Below are 21,859 nucleotides of genomic sequence, written 5' to 3'. Positions count from 1 at the left end.
CTGTGTCACAACCCACACAACCCAAAGGCAAGGTTATGTCAGGCGCGCCAAGTCCGGGAACGGGCGCTCTGGGGAGAACGCCACGTCTGGTCCCGCCTCCGCCACACACCGCGCCGCTGCGCCTCCAGACCCGCGCCAGAGGAACTGGGGTAAAAGTGCAAACTCCGTCGATGTGGTTGACCCAGCGGTCACCTAGGTCTCCGGAACAGGGAATCTGTAGAGGATGCAAATGGGGCAGTCGCCCAGATGAACGCACGTCCGCCCCTAAACGGGCTTCTTTCCAAAGAGCGGCTTCATTTGCGCCTTCACACTCCCTTCTACCAACACGTGTACCCGTTTCATTTTTCTTAAAACTCCCAGCCCGCGCCTTTAGCCACGACAGAAATCCGGAAGTCAACAAAGAAAATTCCACTTTCCACTGAACTCCCTTATACGAGAAACTTCACAGCCCAAGAAACCGTCCGGAACGAGACCAGCCGGCGGGCCACAAGGGGACGCTGCGCTACGGGTTCTTTTTCCGGGGCGGCGGCAACCGCTTCCGGGGCGGCGGCGAGCGAGGCGGAAGTGCGGTTCCGTCACGGCTGCTGTTTCTGGGCTGGCCGAGGGAGGCTCCCGAGGGGGGGGCCGGGCTGGGATGGCGGCAGCGGCAGCGGGGACCGGGACCTGGGCGGCCCAGGAGAAGCAGTTCCCACCGGCGCTGCTGAGCTTCTTCATCTACAACCCGCGCTTCGGGCCGCGCGAGGGAGAAGTAAGCGGAGGAGGCAGCACGCGGGCGTCAGCCGGCGGGCGAGGAAGGGACCGAGGGGCGGGAGGGTGGCCGGCTGGCGACGGTGCCTGGGAGCCGCGGGGGTGCGTCGGGGAGGCGGCCCCTGTCATTCTGCCCACCTCGAGCCGCATTCACCGAGCCGGCTTTGTGCCAGGTGTGCGACCGGGCCGGGGAATACGGCGGGACTTTGACAACGCAGGTGGGGACTCTTTCAGGTCCTGGATCGATGCCTATTTGAATAAAGGTTCGTCAGGTTGATCACTCCACACAGGTTGAGTCTCTGCGTCAATTCTGGGGAGTTAAAATTGAACTCGTGTTTGTTTTTGGAAATCCCCGCCTAGAAGAGGTGGTGGACGGTAGCTCTAAAACAATGCAAGCTTGGAGGATCCTCCGAAAGTTTTTTTCCGCATTAATAAATAAATTGCAGGCGGTTTTGCTTGTTGGTTTTGTTTTTAGGAAGTGGAGACGGTGACTTTCTCAAAGGATGTTCGGAGCTATGTTTTGTTGCCTGCAAATCACAGTCCATTTAAAGACTGTCAGTCCAATGCCTCTGAACCGGCTGGATTTAATTTGCGGGGAGCTGTATGTAGTCTCTGCACGTGAGCGGAGACTTATTTCTTACCAGCGTTAGTATACTACAAATCAGTGCAAGGAAAAACATCTAGAGACAGGGTTTTCATAAAAATTATCTGGTGCCACGTCACATGAAATGTGACTTACTGAGTATCTCAATTGCTTTTCAGGTTGGTGGGCGGTGTTTGCGCAGTAATAAGATAATTCCTGTTTTTCTAAAAACGGTTTTTGTTTGTTTTGCCATTAGCATGTATGACACAGAGGTCGACATTAAACTTAGCATTTTCAACAGCTAAGATGAAGAAATATTTATATTGTACTTCCGTTTCTTCATCCTTTAGGAGGAAAATAAAATTTTGTTTTATCATCCAAATGAAGTAGAAAAGAATGAAAAAATTAGAAATGTTGGATTATGTGAAGCTATTGTACAGTTCACAAGGTAATGCCTTTAAACGCGCTTTTGTAGAGCTCAGTGAATTCTTAAAACTTACACTGGAGAATTGTTCCAAACATATTCTTTTAACCTTTTTAGGACCTTTAGTCCATCAAAACCTGCAAAATCTTTACATACACAGAAGAATAGACAGTTCTTCAACGAACCAGAAGAAAATTTCTGGATGGTCATGGTATTTACATATACAGTATATCTTTCTGAAGTTGTATAGTACTGTTATGGGTGATCTTTACTGTTAGGAATTTAGAAAAGTCCTCTGGCTATTGCATCAAAGTAAAATGACAATAAAGTCGGTCGCAGTTTGAAAATCAAATTCCTATTCGGTGTATTCTTGTGGCTGTTTTAGCTTGTGTTTCTGGTATTGTAGCATTTTCAAAATTTTAAGATTAAGGCAAAATTAAAAACATGTATAATCAAATCACTGTGTAATTTCAGTGTATCAAACCTTGTAGGTTGTTCGGAATCCAATAATTGAAAAACAAAGTAAAGATGGAAAACCAATTGTTGAATACCAAGAGGAGGAGTTACTGGTAATATGTCATTTTTTAAAATTTCATATTTTTAGGAAAAAATGTATTATTGAATATATTGAGTGACTTGGTCAGAATTAAACTAGGTGGCTTTTGCAGAAGTTTCTCAAAGTACATAGCAAAGTTTTATGTTTATTGTTTACATTAGCACAACCTTTTAAAAATGCAGTCTGTCTCACTGATACCCTTTCTTGATCATCTATTTTAATGTCCTCCTAAAATTAGTCCTACTGGGTCATAAATTTGAATTTAAATACCTGTGATTTTCAGCACACAACTTTTGTGAGACCAAGTTTATAAGCCTTATATTGCTTTGCCAAGAGTCAGTGTACCTTTACTACACACAGTAGATATTTTCTCCTTGAATTGAGATCTATGCTATGTTTTCTTGTTTACAGGACAAGGTTTATAGTTCAGTGCTACAACAGTGCTACAGCATGTACAAGGTAAGCACATTCTTTTTGAACTGAAAGTGTAACCAGTTACCCCTGTTTACAGGCTTGGGGGCTTATAAATAATTCTATAAATGACTGTGAAGTGACTATGTGTCTTTTTTAGGGGAGAACATAATGGGGCCTTTCAAACAGATAGTGAGGTTTATGCCTACATTTATTCAGCCCTCTTCTGTCTTTTCAGCATTGTACTAGGAGTGTATCCCTATTAGTGAACAAGTGAGTCCATGTTCTCAAGGAACATACAGACTAAAGATATTTTTATGATTTAAAGAGTTTGGTATTATTTATGTAAACTGAAACTTGGGCATGCATTGAAATTTTTTTAAAATGTCTAGAACAATTAGGCAGTTTCAGGAAATCACTTAACAGTTTATTAATTTTTTGTAACTTATTTTATAATTCAAGTTTTTTCATGTAAATATTTTCTATATTTAAAAGGAATGGGAGATTTAATGAGCTGAATTAATTAGTCTAAAAGGAAAAAGAAGAACTTGTTGTACTGAGAAATTGAGGAGCATAGGAAATTGATTTTTTTTTTCCTACAATCTTTTTACACCATTAGCTTTTTAATGGTTCATTTCTGAAAGCTATAGAAGATGGTGGTGTCAAGCTCCTAAAAGAAAGATTGGAGAAATTCTTCCATCGGGTAAGTATTTTGCATTTTGTTTATAACTTTAATAGTATTCAAATAGATATTTAGAAAAATATAGATTCAGAGGTTTGTGTCTTCCTTCTATACAAAAGCCCCAACCCTTGAAAGTGGCAAAGAGCCTGGGATGTACTGTGGCAAACCCACACCAGTGAGGAAACTCATGAGGTTTGCACCGTGGAAGCTGTCTTCCAATCTTTTATGTAGGAGCAGAGCATCCTGCCTTTGCTCAGGACTCCTTAAAGCATCATCTTTTGGCTTCATCTTTGTTCTTCCTGCATCTGTCCATGTGGGCTTACTCAAAAGTGATCTTACTGTGTGGTGGATTGGTTGATATAGCAAAATTTAAACAATTACTGGAGTTGTATGTTCTTATGGATTGGTTCTTTTCACCAAACAGGCATAATCTATATTGACTCAAGGAAAAGTTTTTGGTTGTGACACAGACTTTATCACATTAGTGGGTATTAGTGTTATTTGTTCCAAGTGATAATGTCCCTAGATAGTTGCCCTTCTTCTCTTTTATTGTAATTGAATTTTGCGTATCTCACCCTACCTCTATCAAATTCAGTTTATCTTGAAAAAGTAATTTCCAATTTATTTTCTCTCTAAAATATCTTTGATATCTATCTTTGAATTCAATTCTTCTCTCTAAAACACCTTTGATGCCTGTTTTTGGATTTTTTTTTTTTCCTTTTTGTCTTTTTTCGTGTCCGGCAACGGATCGCAACCCCCACTGTCGCGACCGTACCGGACTGGGACCAGCAACGGGATCGCAACCCTCAGTGCTGCACCTGCACCTCGCTCAGCCAGTGAGCGGGAACCGGTCTGTATGTGGGATCCGAACCCTCGGCGGGAGCGCCGCTGCGCTCCTAAGCAGTGCACTGTAGCAGTGCGCCACCGGGCCGGCTCATGTTTTTGGATTTTTTTGTTTTTATGAATTACTTTTCTTTCTTGTTTGTTTCTCCACTTTAATGACCATAATTATTCACTCTCATACCATCTCCTGTTTCCTCTTCTTGTCCTTATTACTCTCCTACCTGTCAACAGATGAGTACAACTGTTGTTCTGACCACATATCCTTTAGACATGATTTTGGTATAAGATAGCTCTGTCTGTTTATGGTATTATTGTATGGATCCCTAATGAGGTTAATCTATTTTCAGGAGCACTAATATAAGGAATTGAATTCTTTAAAAGAGATAAAACACAATACCAATTAAATATTAACTAGATATGTTTGAACTTGGTATTTTGAAATTGATACTGATTTCAAACCCAGCTGCCCATGGGTCAACTATGGTCTTATCATTGTGCTATTTGCCAGTATATAATTGTACCATAAATATTAGCCTGACATTAGATTAATTATTATCACTTGTCAAAGAGTACTATATTCTACATTCTGTTTGTAAATTTTATGCCTTATTTTTTCCTACAGTATTTACAAACCCTGCATTTGCAGTCATGCGACCTACTTGACATTTTTGGTGGAATCAGCTTCTTTCCATTGGATAAAATGACTTATTTGAAAATCCAGTCCTTTATTAATAGAATGGAGGAAAGCCTGAATATAGTCAAATACACTGCATTTCTTTATAATGATCAACTTATCTGGTAGGTACACCCTGAGGTATGGCATGTGAAAGAAGAAGGTCTTACAATAATAAAAACAGCAGTGACTGGATTGATAGCAGATTGTCAGATGGGAACTAATAGCAGGGTGGATGGGTTGGAAGTATCTTTGTAGATATTGTCAAAATAAAGCAGCTATTATTTAAAACAAAACTAGGATAATTTCAGCTGAAATTACCAAGGGGGAGAGTTTAAAACTGGTTCCATGAAAGGTAGAGAAAATCTTCCCATCAGGTAACGTTTAGAAATCCTATTTTTATTTTGGTCTTTTTCCAAAAACATCTTCAAAGTAAATGTGGAAAGCATAATTTTTAATGCTTTATTTTGAAGAAGCTAGATTTTTAAAAATATTCAAGGAATCAAAGTGTTATAAAGTAGGAAATTACCCACTGTCATCAAACTATGTTTGTGTCCTATAGTAGGAACAAAAACATCATTTCTTTGAAGAAAATGTTAATGCTCAAGGAAAATGCTCTCTCTAAGACTAATCTCTGTGGAAACCATGTGAATAAGCATAAGACTGCGGAGCAGTTGTGACCCCTAAGAGTTGTGTGGTAACGAGGCTGTTTACTTGTGGCCCAGGGTGGACTGGGATGAGCTGCTGAGGCTCAGCAGGGAGCAGCCAGCTAGAAACTTTCCAGCAGCTGCTCTGGGGCCCTCAGTTTTTATATTTCTTAAATATAAAACCTTTCTTAAATTAAGGATGTGGCCATATTTTAGCACTAAAAACTGAGTTTGGCTAATAGGAAAGGCAAAATTAGTTCGCCTGAAACCTGTTCCCTCCCTTGGCAAAATCATATAGCTCTATTTTAGGAAGAGAAACAGGATAATCTAAAGAAATTAGAATCTATTAGTAAACACCTTGGTAGGTTTCCATATGGACTTTGTTATCTCCTATGGAGACAACATAACGTGTTCCAAATGAAAACATATCTACTTTTTAATTTTAATAAATTATTAAAAGCAACTTTATACTGCTTTAACTGACCCTGCTCTAGTTGCTTTCTATGATATTCATGCTTTGTTAGCAAAACGAAACTTCTTAATGCTGCTCTGAAAGGTAGGATGTGGAAGGATGGTTGTGCTTCTACAGCATTAGGTTTGCAGAGGGAGTGGCCCCTCCATAAGTGAAAATTACAGTAGGCACTTAGAAGATTACACCCATCCGTGGTCCTAGGGAGATAAAGCATGATGGACCTGGGTTCAGCAGCAGTAGCCCGTGGTCTTGTCCCTCCCCGCTGAAAAGGGTAGCTCAGATTCTGATCTCTGGGACACAACACAAGCCCTGACATGGGTACAAATTCTGGGAGTGAAGGAAGGGTAAAGGCCTAGAGCAAGAGGGTCCTCCTTGAGATCAGCTTGTGCTGAGAGGCCCTGCTGGGTTGGGCTCTGGGAGCCTGAATACACCAGGCTACCTGTTGCCCAGCTCCAAGGGATTCTTTTGGCATTGTTGTCTTTGTGAATGGCATCTCCTGGAGTTGAGCAGTGCACAGCTCTGGTGGCTGCACAGAGCTGCTCTGTGGACCCATCCAGTATGCTAAAAGGGAAAGGTTGGTCCCAAGAAGTAGTGACAAGAAGGAGCTTCAAGAAAAATAGTACGTTTTGACAGGCAATTGCTTGTTCCAAAGCTGGTATATTAAAATACCAAGAAAGCATTTTATACTTCACGAGCAGAGTATGACCTGACACATGGTAGGTGCTCAGTAAATGTTGATGGTCAGCTCAAAGCAGTGATTGGTAGAAAATATCTTATGGTTCTGGATGGATTATTTTGGCAATGGCCAATGCTAGGGTTAGATATTTACTGCTGCTGGTAGGAGGTTGTCAGTTGACTTTCTTATCCAGAGTCTTTGACCTGTTTTTTGAGAAGTTTTGCTTTTTAGTGTATTGATTTATTTTTCAGGAATTAATACTTTTATGAATAAATGTCTTAAATATTTAATTTATTCAAAGTTGACCATACTCTTTGCTCTAGTTAGGTTATTTTCAATATTATGACAGTAACATAGTCTGTATTTTAAACTGAACTGATCCTGATATAAAGGATTCTGCCTTGAATGATAGCCACCTTATTCTTGGTAGTACTTCTGCTAAAAGAAACTCAAATAACTTGGTGTCTCCACCAGAAACATAGTTGGGGTGACAAATGAAAGTCCATTTAGCGTTGAAGAGTTATATATAAAACAAACAAAAATCAGTCTCAATAAAGTAGTAGCATTCTATGCACACAGATGAATCAGTTGAGGGTTAAGCTGAAGGAAAAAAATTTTTTTTTTTTAAATAAAAAAATCATATTAAATAACCACTTGAGAGACTCGGAGAATATCTGTACCTCTGAGCACGAGAGGGTTATTTCCTGTTTGAATTGAGCCATCGATAGAGTCCTTAATTATTTGGGCCTGTCAGTGCAGGGTTTTGTTTGCTTTGTGTATTTGTTTATTTGTGCTAAGGAGCTCTTCTGTTTGTTTTTTTTAAAAAAGCTTTTTATTTTGAGATCATTGAAGATTCATACGTACTTGTAAGAAATGTTCTCCAGTGATAAGCTCTTGCATAACTATAGGACAATATTGCTTCATTTATTTCTATAAGGGAGAGGGCTTAGGAATGGGGGGTGACAGGTACTGGAGAGAGAGTTGCAATGGTCAGAGCTAATGGTCACCTTAAGATGAGAGAAGCCCTCTCCATACAAAAAGTGGGAATCTGCTGACTTGGTGTTCTGTGTTCTGAACAGCTGGCTGCATCTTCACTCAACTTTTTTCTCTTTTAACATTTTTTTTTCTTTTTTTTAATTGAATCATAATTGATTATACATATTTTGGGGGTTTCAATGTTGACGTATGTTGATCAAATCAATATTATTAGCATATATATTATTACAAATCATACTTATTCTTTATGCCCCTTATCCAATCTCTCCCTATCCTCTGCTCCCTTCCCCCTCCCACCTCTGATAACCCTATGTTTCTTCTCTTATTCCGAAAGAGTAACAGTTACTCTGTTGATTTGTTGCCTAAATGATCTGTCCAGTGTTGAGAGAGGTGTGTTCAGGTCCCCCACTATTGTCTTAGAGTAGATGCTTCTATCACTCTGGAATGGGCTTTGTGGAGAGAGACATCCTCTTCTTTTCTTTGGTCTCCACTGGTGACTCTCCTCGTGACAATGCACTTGAGTGGCTGGAGGACCATCTGCAGGATAGTTGTGGCATCTAGCTGCTTTTGTGGCAGCCATGGCTATTGTGGTGGCCGTGGTGGGCCACCCACATGGAAGTGGTGTTTTTGGTGTGCTCCTTGTCTGGTTGCGGGAGGAGGGGTCGGCCCCATGGCCTCTTTTTTTTTTTTTAAAAAAGATGACCGGTAAGGGGATCTTAACCCTTGTCTTGGTGTTGTCAGCACCACGCTCAGCCAGTGAGCAAACCGGCCATCCCTATATGGGATCCGAACCCGTGGCCTTGGTGTTATCAGCACTGCACTCTCCCGAGTGAGCCACAGGCCGGCCCACCGTGGCCTCTTTTAACATTTTAAAACAATCACCCAAGTATTTAATGCCAAACAGGTCTTAAGTGAAAAAATTAAAAAGCCGTAAGTACGTTACACATAGTAAAGTATTTAATGCCAGACAGGTCTTAAGTGAAAAAATTAAAAAGCCGTAAGTACGTTACACATAGTAAAGAGTCCAGAAATGCCTTCACTTCCTTTTATAAGTTTAATACTCGGTGTCCTCTAGTCTAGAACAGCACTGAGTATAATGAATATAAGGAAAGCCACATATACAACTTTAAATTTTCTTTACATTAATTAAAGTAAAAAAAAGACTAATGAGACTAATTTTAATAGTGTGTATTATTTAACCCAGTGTATCTAAAATAATATTTCAACACAGAAATAGTATTAAAAAATTAATGAGCTTGGGCCGGCCCGTGGCTCACTCGGTAGAGTGCGGTGCTGATAACACCAAGGCCTCGGGTTCGGATCCCACATAGGGATGGCCGGTTCGCTCACTGGCTGAGCGTGGTGCTGACAACACCAAGTCAAGGGTTAAGATCCCCTTACCGGTCATCTTAAAAAAAAAAAAAAAAAATTAATGAGCTATTCTTTAATGTGCTGTCTTCAAAATCCAGTGTGTATTTTATATTCATTTTGACCAACCACATTTCAAGTGCTGAATAGCCAAATGTGCCTAGTAGCTACTTATTGGAAGTACAGCCGTAGAAGATAAATTGCCTACCACATTAGTTCTTTATATACTGTCTTCTACTTATCATCTCCCCCACTCCCTCATATTTCTTATTTATGCTATAAAAAGAAGATAACATCCAGAACCTGTTTTGTTTTTGTGTTCCCCTTTCTCTTCTCTTATCTCTATTTTCACAAAAGAAAAAAGTTGGTAACTTTCTAAATGTTTGATTTGGAAATCCAGTCTGCCTAGTTGCCTGTGTGATAATTCCAGAGTTGGTGTCATTGTAAGACAAATATTAAAGGTTTTGAACCAATTTCTTTTGGCCTCTCCTTTGGACCCAGAACTTTTCTTTCTACTTGGCAGAAAACAAAGCAAACCTGCTTTAGGGTATAAGGCTCTCATATAATTTTAGTTGTACACAAGCCTTATGAAAATTGAACCTTGAAAGAAGAAAGGTAGTATCAGAAGAGGAAAAGGTAAGACATAAAAGTGGATGAGTCTCAGGAAGTGGGCAGCATTTATTCACAGTACTGGCCAGAACTTTTACTAACATATGACCTCACTGGGAAGAGAGAGCCTCTGGAGTATGTATAAAGGCCTATTTTATACACATATTCTTCCAGGTTTTTCAATTATCTTAAACAGAAAAACCCTACTTACAGATTCATTGTCTATCTCCTTTCCTAAAAAAGATTTCAAAGAATCTAATGACTGCTACTTTCTCAGCGTTTTTTCACGTGTTCCTTATTCCTGCCTCATTTTAGATGAGATGGTTTGCCTGAAAGTTTGTTTCTTATTCTTCCTCCTTTTTGTCTACACTGAAATCCAGAGAGTTAAAATCCACATATATTCTTGAGGCCTAGGATCAAGTTCCTGGGCTATAGTGTACCAGTATTTTCCCAGGGGGTTAGGGGAGAGAATTCAGCATTACCGTATAACCCAGGAAGCTGAGAGACATCTGCTCCTGAAATGGAGCAGTGTGGTTTTTAAGGCTCCCTAAATAATCCTATATGGAATTCAACCAGAGAATCAGATCTTGTGTTGTGACTGTTTATTTAAAATAGCATCTAAAATATAAGATTGCATAGTAGTGGCCTTAAGCAGGTCAGGATAAAGTTCAACTAGTGCCAGGACTCAAGTTAAACTCATTTCCTTCTTGGATTTCCCAGACAGGGGTGGGCTTCATGATGTAATGTAAAAGAAAAGAGGAGCTTTACCACAGAGCAATGGAAAGACAGATGACCAGTTCCAAACTTTTAACGCAGTGCTTTTCTGATGTTTCAGGAGTGGATTAGAACAAGATGATATGAGAATTTTATACAAATACCTCACCACCTCTCTCTTTCCAAGGCATATCGAACCTGAGGTATGATTGGGTGCTGTAGATAGGCATACTTACACACATTTGGGGAGACAGGGGAAGGGGGTGGAGTAAGATGGTATGTGGGGCATTTCTAATCTATGTTTTATGTTAGTAATGTAACATTTAGTGATATTTATTTAGTTGAATATCAGCACAGAAAATCCCATACGTCACTCCTTCTCCAGTTTGTTATGGTCAGATATGTGTTTTTAAGAAGAGCAATTCGTTGAGTGGAGGAAAAACTGAGTTTTAGGCAGGGTTCTGGGAACTTTGAAAATGCCAGGGATGTGAAACTTCTTGAGTGCCAACATGATGCTCAAAGGAAATGCTTATTGGAGCATTTTGGATTTTTGATTTCAGATTAAGGATGCCCAACCAGTTAAGTATTCTGCAAAGATTATGAAATCTGAAACAGTTCTGGTCCTAAGCATTTGGGATAAGGGATACTCAACCTGTAGTACATATGAATGCTGTTTTTCAGAGCTTTGAACGTAAATAACCTAATAAGTCACTTCTCAACATTAAATTTGTTTGCAGTTGGCAGGAAGGGATTCTCCAATAAGGGCAGAAATGCCAGGAAATCTTCAACACTACGGAAGGTAGGACTTTTGTTCTTTGATTTACAATATTGGGTTTTATTATCTTTTTTGGTAGAAATAAAATTAGGAACATTGAATTACCTTTGTGCTATTTATTGACAATAATTAACAAAGGAAATTCTATTGTTTCCAATAAATTAAAATGATTACTTTATCATATTCTGATTTGGTGTTTTCCAAATTGCATTTAGCTTCAAAAAAAATGATGTATATTAAGTAGGAATGTATTCTGTTTATATATTCCTGTTTATAATTTACCTAATTGAATTGAGTCATCTCTGTGCTTACTTTTAAGATTTCTTACTGGACCCTTGAACCTTAATGATCCAGAAGCAAAATGCAGATTCCCCAAAATTTTTGTAAATACAGATGACACTTATGAAGAGCTCCATTTAATTGTTTATAAGGTAACAACTTTTTCCCGCTGGTGTTACAGATTAATACTAAAGTAAATCTTTCTTGCATGTGTACATGAGTACGTATGCAAACCTCTTAAATGTTTCCTTGGAAAAGATGTTGTAAATCCTAATTATTGTAAAATTAAAAATGGGTGCTCTTCTGGAGTAGTAAGTTTATTTTCAGCTCCTTTTAAACAATTTTGTTATTAATGAAAGAATAACTGTCTAAAGCTATGATTCACAAAAACTTGGAGTCCTGCATACTCACAAATCAAAGGCTGTCAAAAGTTGGTACTGCCTGTTAGTTAAATGCCTTGTGGATGTGAGCTGTGACTACACTTCATTGAATTCTGATTTTGCTCTGATTTTAAAGCTGTGGACTTCCTAATTCTGTAAGGATATTATTTAATTTCTGTCATGATATTATCTTGTAAGGATATGTATTTATGTTTGAGTTTTTTTTAAAGACAGTTTAAGAAAGAAGACTGAGTACATGTTTATATTCTTACCCACCAGAGACTACAATTAAGTTTTAATTCATAAAGGTTTAGAAATGATGCCATAGGAGAACAGGAAGGAAATGAACATCGAAGTGTTACTGGGCACACAGGTCAGGCTGCTTGCCCCAGACAAAAATAAACAACCCAAAAGTCAAATGTTGGTGAACATGGAAGTCAGCTTTTATTCAGGAATACCAATGACCTGAGGAGAGATGTTAGGCTAACCCATCTCTCCGGTAAACCTGAAAGAGAATGGCCAGACTAGAGCCATTTCCCCAGTAAATCTGAAGGAGAATGGCCAAACTAAAGCCATTGCTCAACGACTCAGATTTACTGAGGGGTTTTTTTTTTTTTTTGTCTTTTTCCGTGTCCGGCAACGGATCGCAACCCTCAGTGTTGCCCCCGCCATTTCCCCAGTAAATCTGAAGGAGAATGGCCAAACTAAAGCCATTGCTCAACGACTCAGATTTACTGAGGGGTTTTTTTTTTTTTTGTCTTTTTCCGGGTCCGGCAACGGATCGCAACCCTCAGTGTCGCCCCCGTACCGGACCAAGACCGGCAACGGGATCGCAGCCCTCGGTGTTGCTCCTGCGCCTCGCTCAGCCAGTGAGCGGGAACCGGTCTGTATGTGGGATCCGAACCCTCGGTGGGAGTGCCCCCACGCTTCCCAAGCGGCGCACTATAGCAGTGCGCCACCGGGCCGGCCCCTACTGAGGGGTTTTTAAAGAGGGGGCTGAGGGAATGGAACATGGGAAAGTGAAAAGCAGGAAGGAGGGGGATGTGAGTAGTGAGGGCTTCATGCAAGGTCTCAGGTGCAAAGTCTCACCAAGACTCCATCTGGTTTCTGCTTCCATCCTTGCTTTTATCTCATGGTCCTGCTGGAGGAGTGGAATCAGCATAGCTTTACTGATGTCTTCCTAGGTTTCCCAGGGTCCGCAAATTTGCAGCTTCAAGCTAGTTGAAAAACAACTTTACGTTCATGTAAATAATGTCATCTTGCCCCATATCCAGGGTTCAAAATATCAAATAATCTTGGGAAAAGAGGGAACTCGGAGAAACGCATGCTAAAAAAAAAATGTGTCCTTTTAAAATCTTTTAGATCCCGTGCGGTTTTGGGTCCCAACATGGCTTCAGTCCTGCTCACTCCAACAACTTCCCCACTGTCAGTATTTCCTTCCATTTCTATGGAGCAGGACAGATGACTCCTCTTACTGCTTCGAGCTGGGTCTTGGGGATGAAAGCATTAATTTGGAATGGAACTATTTGACATGATGGTGGACATAGATTTTGGAGGGACCAAGGGCATTTATTTATATATTGTCTTAACAGTTGATTGACAACAGGTGGCTTACTCAGAGTTAGCAAGCTATACATTGATTGGTACATCAACATTTTAGGAACTTACATGAATCCTTTGTTTAGTAACAGGATGTCTCATCCAAGTCAGGAGCCCTCCCTTCAAGGCTCTGAATTCTTTAGAGAACTGCTTATGGAGACATCATTTCCCCCTCTTTGATCAAAACATTCCTAATGAGAGCATTGGTGATCAATTTTCTGATTAAAAAAGTCTTACTTTTCTTTGTCAGTGGGAAGGTTCATTCCCAGGTAGACTGATCCCTTGGTGCTGGGAAGCTTATTCCCAAGTATTAACATCCCCCTTTGTGGGGAAAGATGAAACAGCAGTTAGGCTAAATTAAGGCAACATGAAGTGAGGACAGGAACTTAGAAGAGACATGCTATTTTATTTTATTTATTTATTTATTTTTTTCCCTTTTTGTCTTTTTTCGTGACCGGCAACGGATCACAACCCTCAGTGTCACGCCCGTACCGGACCGGGACCGGCAACGGTATAGCAACCCTCGGTGTTGCGCCCGCACCTCGCTCAGCCAGTGAGCGGCCGGTCTGCATGTGGGATCCGAACCCTTGGCACGCCGCGCTCCCAAGCGGCACACTGTAGCAGTGCGCCACCGAGCCGGCCCAGAGACATGCTATTTTATAACCAATGTTTCTAATTGTATCCTCTAAAGCATTGTCCTTTGATGCTATATGACAGCATAGGGATTGCAACCCTCGGTGTTGCTCCCGGGCCTCCCGCGCCTCGCTCAGCCAGTGAGCGGGAACCGGTCTGTGTGTGGGATCCGAACCCTCGGGCGGGAGCGCCGCCACGCTTCCCAAGCAGCGCACTATCCAGTGCGCCACCAGGCCGGCCCGAGATGGCAAATTCTTATTGAACTTATGCAAATAACCATATTGCCATAAAAGTCATAAGGATACTCACAGTTTTCAAATTTTGGAGGAATCAAATAGAGAAAAATATTTCTGTCTTTGTTCACAAAAGTATGTTTTACCAAATTTTGCCGTAAGTTATAGATAGCTGAAGAAAGTTTCCTTAAGTCTGGAAAACAAAACATTTAAGAACCAATGATGAAAATTACAAAAGATTATCAGTTATTTAACTGCATGCAATTAATTTTTACTTTGCTTGATCTTAATTAGCAGTTTATAAATGCACCAAATTTTTTATTAGAATTCTGAAAAATGTTTATTTTGTTTATTGATCTTAAAAGTTATTTGAAATCTGTGTTTGAGTACTTGTTATAGTCTTTTCCATGAATCTGACTGCAGATGGCTTTAGAGAAAAATCAAAACTTCCTGCAGTTTTACTCAGAGCAGATCAATACTTCAGGAAAACCTTGTTGTTCTCACATAGGGGAAAAATTTGGTTCTGTATCAGTGTCTTTTGAATATCAAAGTTCAGTCTTTAGAAAGACTTAGCAGGGCCGGCCCGGTGGCGCACTGTATAGTGCGCCGCTTGGGAAGCGCGGCGGCGCTCCCGTCCGAGGGTTCGGATCCCATGTGCAGACCGGCTCCCGCTCACTGGCTGAGCGAGGCGTGGGAGCAACACCGAGGCTTGCGATCCCGTTGCCGGTCCCGGTCCGGTACGGGGGCAACACTGAGGGTTGCAATCCGTTGCCGGACACGGAAAAAAGACAAAAGACAAAAAAAAAAAAAGACTTAGCTTATTCTCTTCTAATCATAGCCAACTTAATCACACATACAGTTCTTTCATAAATTCACCCTTCACAAACCATTATTACAAATTACTCAGACCTTCCACGACATTGCTTTAGACTCTGTTTTGTCCTGTATTTCAACTTTCATAAATAACCATTTTGCTCTAGGACAAAAATTCATTACACAAGATGCTTTCTTACACAAAAGTATTCTCTTTTCGTTTTATAACCTTCCTAACCACAACTACATCTTCATGTCCATAGCTTTCTTCACATCTCTTCTGTTCTCCTACATCCTTGTTCCTTTCTATCAACAATATTAAGGGCCGAGCCCGTGGCGCACTCGGGAGAGTGCAGCGCTGGGAGCGCAGCGATGCTCCTGCCGCGGGTTCGGATCCTATATAGGACTGGCCGGTGCGCTCACTGGCTGAGCGCAGTGCGGGTGACACCACATCAAGGGTTGCGATCCCCTTACCGGTCACGAAAAAAAAAAAAAAACAATATTAAATTAGCCTCATTTATCTAAAACTTGCATAATCAAAGATCATTCTGTTTTAGGCTGGGTTCATAACTAAAAAAAACCTTTAGCAGAGACAAATATAATCCTGTTTGGCCAGTAAACCCAGGTAAAAATGTATGCTGATAATTCTGAAAACATTTCTCATAGTGGTCTGATTTTCAAAAACGCATTTTACCCCTTTTTTTTTAATCCTTTTAGTTTCAGTTTCAAATTAATTTTGGGTTAAATTCTCAAATATTTACACTTAGCTAGGACTGGCTGAATTGTATAAGAAAAACAAAATCTCCAAATGACCTTGATTGTTTCCCTAACAGCCTTTTGTTTTAACATTTGCAGAACTCTATGCATAGCTAGACAAACTTTGTCCAGAGACTTAGCCAATTACAGCTTTCTGGATCAGTTTCTATTTCTCAGGCTTACCAAGAGAAACTCAGGGGGAAAAAAAAATTTTTTTTCTCTTTTTGGTCATCAGGTCTTTAATGACCAAAAGACACAAACTTAGTTACTCAGGCCCAAACACAGAGAGCTCTCCCAAACAAACAAAATGCTTGCTTTGTGTCCCTGAGTCATTTCTCACATTCAAAATACAAAATGGTAGCTTTTAACAAACAAAAGGCATTTCTCAAACCCAGATGGTACCTTTAACAAACAAAACGGGGAAGAAGAGGACTCCCAAAGGGACTTACCATCTCTACCAACTCAGAACTACTCAAATCTCTCACTAATACTGCCTCCTTCACCAACCAAGGTGGGGAATCAGTGGTTATGCCACCACCGGGACATCAGGGAAAGTTACAAAAATCCCAGCCATGGGGCTGGCCTACCACAGGCAGCTGGCACCCGCAGGCGGACCCAGCCTCACTCCCACAGAAGTGGGGGGGCTAGGCCCCCCAAGGTACTCAGCTCCTGGCTTGGCTTGCAAAAATTTGATACCAGACCTACTCAGCTTCTGGCTGAAGCTTCCCAAAATTTGACACCAGGCATACAGGTTCAGCTGCCTGCCCCAGACAAAAATAAATAACCCAAAAGTCAAATGTTGGTGAAAATGAAAGTCAGCTTTTGTTTAGGAATACCAATGACCTGAGGAGAGATGTTAGGCTAACCTGTCTCTCCTGTAAACCTGAAAGAGAATGGCCAGACTGAAGCTATCTCCAAGACTCAGATTTACTGAGGGGTTTTTAAAGAGGGAGTCGAGGGAATGGAACATGGGAAAACGAAAAGCAGGGGTAGGGGGATGTGAGTAGCAAGGGCTTCATGCAAGGTCTCAGGTGCAAAGTCTCGCCAAGACTCCATCTTGCCAAGACTCTGGTTTCTGCTTCCATCCTTGCTGTTATCTCATGTTCTCTCTGGAGGGGTGGAATCAGCATAGCTTTATTGATGTTTTCTTTGGTTTTCCAGTGTTTGCAGATTCAGGCTAGCTAGAAAACAACCTTACATCTATGTAAATAATGTCATCTTGCCCCATAACCAAGATTCAAAGTATCAAATAACCATGGGAAAAGAGGGAACTCAGAGAAATGCATGCCAAGAAAAAGACTGTATCCTTTTAAAAACTTTTAGAGCTCATGCAGTTTTAGGTCCCAACATGGCTTCAGTCCTGCTCAATCCAACAGAAGAATGAGGGAATCCTGTAAACTGTCTGGCAGATAAGAGGGAGTTGTAGGAGTGATGCCTTACAGAAGAGACTGCAGGAAGCTTTGCCCTAGAATATGAATGGAGACAGTGTGCTAAGGCGAGAGCCCACCTGCCTTTTGGAAGCCCAGAGAAACTCTTTACTTGGAGACGATCCCCTGAGGAGTCAGGAGTGGGAGGTGGACTCGGAAAGATTGGGGAGTAAGTAAAGTGTTGTATGTGAACTTTTCCCCCTCTGTCTTGGTCTGTTTTCTGTCCCTTATAACAGAATACCTGAAACTGGGTAATTTATACAAAAATTTCTTATAGTTTTGGAGGATGGAAATCCAGGGTTGAAGGGGCATAACTAGTGAGGGCCTTCTTTCTGGTGGGGACTCTGCAGAGTCCAAAACAGCACAGGGAATTACACGGCAAGAGGGCAAGAGCAGGTCCACATGCTCTCTTCTTCACCTTATAAAGCCCCCAGTCTACTCCCATGATAATCCATTAATCCATGCATAGCCCTCATGATCCAATCACCACTTAAAGGCCATAGTTGGATTACCCTCTTAATACTCTTAAAATGGGGATTAAGTTTCAACATGAGCTTTGAAGGAGACAGACATCCAAACCATAGCATTGTGCCCCTGGCCCCCCGAAAACTCGTGTCCTTCTCACACACAAATACATGTATTCCATCCCCATAGCCCTAAAGTCTTAACTTGTTCTAGCATCAGCTCAAAAGTCCGAGGTCCCATCTATGAAATGAAAACAATTTATCTACTTTCAAGACATAATGGTGGGACACACATAGGGTACATATTCCCATTCTAAAAGGGGGCAACAGAAAAGAAGAAAGCCCAAAGCAAGTTTAAAACTCAGAAGGGCAGACATTAGATCTTAAAGCTGAAGAATAATCTCCCTTAACTCCATGTCTGGCATCGTCTGCACACTGGTGTGGTGTTGGGCCTCCAAGGCCGGAGGCAGCTCTACCCTTATGGCTTTGCTGAACTTAGTCCTTCCAGTTCTTCCAGGCTGGCTTTGCATGCTGGTAGCTGTACAGTTCTGGGGTGTCAGTGGTGATCCAGCTCCCATGGCTCCACTATGCATGGCCCTGGTGGGGACGCTGCAGCAGCTCTGACCCCACATTTCTGCTGGGCACTGCCCTAGTGGAAGCTCTTTGTGGTCACTCCACCACTGTGAGAAGTCTATGCCTGGGCCCCCAAGCTTTTCCATACATCTTTTGAAATCTCAGTGGAGGCTGTAACTCCAGGGCTTACAACTTCCTTCCTAAACTTGGGTCCAGTCACCTGGGGCCATTTTTGCCACAGCTGGGGCAACTGACTTGGGGAGCAGAGTCCTGATGCGGCCCTGGGCAGGGAGCTTGTGGAGGAGCCTGTGGCAAGTAGGTCCTAGGGCAGGTCCTCAGAAACCATTTTGCCATCCTAGGCCTCTGCCTGTGATGGGAAGGGCAGCCTCAAAGATAAGTAAAATGCCTGCAGGGTCCTTTTCCACTTGTCCTGATGGACAGCACATGGCTCCCTTTTATCAGCGCTGATCTCTTAACAACCTGTTCTCAGCAGCAACCCTAGTACTCTCTTCCTAATTGGCCTTTTTGCTCCTTATATGGGTAGGCTGTAAGCTTTCCAAATTCTTATTAAAAAATAAAAGCCCCTTCATCCTGTGATGCCCTGTGCCTGTTTCAGGACTCTGCAGAGAGTCCCCACCAGCAAGAAGGCTTTCCAGGTACACCCCCTTGACTTTGGACTTCCCAGCCTTCAAAACTGTAAGAAATACGTTGTTTCTTTATAAATTACCCAGTTTTAGGTATTCTGTTATAAGTAACAGAAAATGGACTAAGATACCATCCTTACATACAGACTGGTCTGCAGCTAAGCACATACCCTGTGTGAAAATTGAGGGTCTACTTAAAGAAAAGAAACAATCTGGAGAGACCTAGAGTAGCTAATGTGGTTATCTGTACCTGAGAATAAGGCCCTTCTCATTCTGGCATTCCTGTGTGCCCAGCATAACTGCTACTTTCATCCTACTCTCGATGTGAAGCCTCCCCCCCACCCCCAATCAGTTTTTCGGTTCTCATTCTTAAATATGATCAGAAAAACAAAACTGTAGGTCCTGAAAGAAACAAAAATAATTCTGATAATAGACCAGAGCTTTCAAAAATTAGTATTCAATAATTAGAGAAGTTGTATCTATAAAACTGAAACAGGATGATATGAAAGAGTCCAGGCTGTGTTAAGCTCAGGTTAATTGGAAATATAATTTTAAAATATTTTGTACTGTGGTTATATCATAAAAGATTTGCCATTTTATCCACTTTAAATGGCATTAAGTATATTCCCAATGTTGTGCAATCATTATCATTATCTATTTCCAAAACTTTTTCACCTTCCCAAATAGAAACTCTGTATCCACTAAGCAATAGTTTCTCATTCCCCCACCCTGAAAATATAATTTTGACATAAGAAATTCATTAGAAGGGTTAAAGATAAGTTGGCCTGCTCCAGAATATAGGATAAAATGACGAGATAAAAATCTAGGAGGAGGGCCGGCCCGGTGGCGCACTGCTACAGTGCGCCGCTTGGGAGTGTGGCGGCGCTCCCGCTGAGGGTTCGGATCCCACATACAGACCGGTTCCCGCTCGCTGGCTGAGCGAGGCGCGGGCGCAACACCGAGGGTTGCGATCCCGTTGCCGGTCCCGGTCCGGTACAGGCGCGACACTGAGGGTTGCGATCCATTGCCGGTCACGAAAAAAGAAAAAAAAGAAGAAAAAAAAAAATCTAGGCGGAAAGGTGAGAGAGATAGAGGATTAATTCAGGAATTTCGACATCTGATTAGCAGAAAGTAGAGAAGGGGAAATTAGTAAAGTAATATCAGAAAATGCCTAGCTAAAGGGCAGCATAGTTATTCATATTGAAAAGACTGAATGTCTGGCACAGTAAAAAAAAAAAAGAACCACACCTACACACAACATTGGGCAATTTGAGAAATATAAAGAGAAGATCCTAAAAACTAGAAGGAAAAATCAGGTCACCTGTAAAAGAACAAAAATATAACTGGTATCAGCAGTTTCATATCCAGCGCCAGGTGTTAGGTGACAATGGAAGAGAGACTGTCAAAGTTTTGAGAGGAAATGATTTTCAGTGTAGACTTCTTTGCCAAGCCAAACTATCAATCACAGGTGAGACAGAAGACATATTAAACATGAAAGGTCTCCAAAAGGTTGCTGTCACGCATCGTTTCTCGTTTCTCAGCATATGGCACGAGGTTGTCCCCCAGCAGAATAAGTGCATAAACCAAGAAAGAGAACACCTTGGAATCTAAAACAGTGATTCTACCCATGAGAACAGTAAAAGGAAGTCTCAAGATGAGTCTCCTAATGAACTCATCACCTCAAATACCTCCACAGTGGAAGAGGAGGAGGGAGGGCTCTTGGGGTCAAGGGCTTCAGAATAAGAAGGTGCTTCATTCATTAAATGGTATGCTTTAGGGATTCAGTTAAAGGTGGGATGTGATGGAGAGTGGCAGGGGAAAGGGAGAATTCCAGGGAAAACATAAACAACAAGATGCAGTTCAAAAATGAGCCAAACTAAAATGAGGTATAATTTAGAGCAGTGATTGGAGCAGGGAAAAAGTCCATTTGTCTATCAAGCTAAAATCACTCTCCTTTGAATGGCTCAAGGTTAATGACTTTGAACTCTCAGTGAGCCTGGTGCAATATGTTGTTTATTGCATTTTTATTTTTAGAACCAACCTATAGATAGAATTTTAGGTGTGATAATAGGATTATGGTTATGTTGAAGAGTCCTTATCTTTTTTTTAAATAGCTTTATTGAGATATAATTTACATTCCATATAGTTCACCCATTTAAAATATACAGTTCAGTGGTTTCTAGTCTCAAATTTCAGGAGTCCCTAAGACCATCCTCACTTTTGACACCAACTGCTAGCTTGGGGGTCCCCATGACCACCTTTAGGTTCAGTAGTTCACTAGAAGGGACTACAGGATTCAGAAAAAGCCTTTATACTCAGTTGATTAAAGTGAAAGAATTCAAATTAAAATGCACAGGGAAGAGGTGCTTGGGGCAGAGTCCTGGAGTCACCAGGCGCAAGCTTCCAGTTCTCTCCCAGTGGAGCTGTGTGGACAGCACGGCACCTGTTTCTCTCAGCAAGGATGTGTGACGATATGTGTGGAGTATTGCCATCCAGGGAAGCTCACCAGAGCCTTGATGTCCAGAGTTGTTATTGGGGATTAGCCACACAGGCACAACTGACCACCCATGTGACCGACCTTAGTCTCCAGCCCTCCAGAGGTTGAGCTGATACTACATGGGGCTAAAAGGGATATTGGCTTGTAGTTTTCTTCTATCTTTGTCTGATTTTGGTATGAGAGTACTGCTGGCCTCATAAGATAAGTTGAGAAGTGTTCCCTCCTCTCCTGTTTTTTGGAAGACTTTGTGAAGGATTGGTGTTAATTCTTCTTTAAATGTTTGGTAAAATTCACAGTAAAGCCATCTGCACCTGGGCTTTTCTTTGCAGGAAGTTTTAAAATTATTACTCAATTTGTTATAAGTCTATTCTGATTTTCTATTTCT

The 21,859-nt window shown here is 41.3% G+C and overlaps 1 protein-coding gene across 1 annotated transcript in view; it reads left to right on the top strand.

Annotated features, from left to right (window-relative positions):
• Positions 1 to 546: 546 nt before the first annotated feature.
• CCZ1 (CCZ1 vacuolar protein trafficking and biogenesis associated homolog (S. cerevisiae)) overlaps positions 547 to 21,859 on the top strand; it is a 34,659-nt gene continuing 13,346 nt past the window's right edge. Inside the window, exons 1-10 of the mRNA XM_008582306.1 lie at positions 547 to 748; positions 1,681 to 1,778; positions 1,872 to 1,965; positions 2,246 to 2,323; positions 2,722 to 2,769; positions 3,341 to 3,424; positions 4,869 to 5,044; positions 10,523 to 10,604; positions 11,139 to 11,200; positions 11,496 to 11,607. Of these exons, the coding sequence (XP_008580528.1) occupies positions 635 to 748; positions 1,681 to 1,778; positions 1,872 to 1,965; positions 2,246 to 2,323; positions 2,722 to 2,769; positions 3,341 to 3,424; positions 4,869 to 5,044; positions 10,523 to 10,604; positions 11,139 to 11,200; positions 11,496 to 11,607 (948 nt within the window). The 5' untranslated portion in view covers positions 547 to 634. The remainder of the gene's footprint in view (positions 749 to 1,680; positions 1,779 to 1,871; positions 1,966 to 2,245; positions 2,324 to 2,721; positions 2,770 to 3,340; positions 3,425 to 4,868; positions 5,045 to 10,522; positions 10,605 to 11,138; positions 11,201 to 11,495; positions 11,608 to 21,859) is intronic.

This window comes from Galeopterus variegatus, unplaced genomic scaffold (assembly GCF_000696425.1).
Source record: "Galeopterus variegatus unplaced genomic scaffold, G_variegatus-3.0.2 Scaffold2561, whole genome shotgun sequence".
NCBI lineage: Eukaryota > Metazoa > Chordata > Mammalia > Dermoptera > Cynocephalidae > Galeopterus > Galeopterus variegatus.
This window is presented reverse-complemented; position numbering and strand designations above follow the sequence as displayed.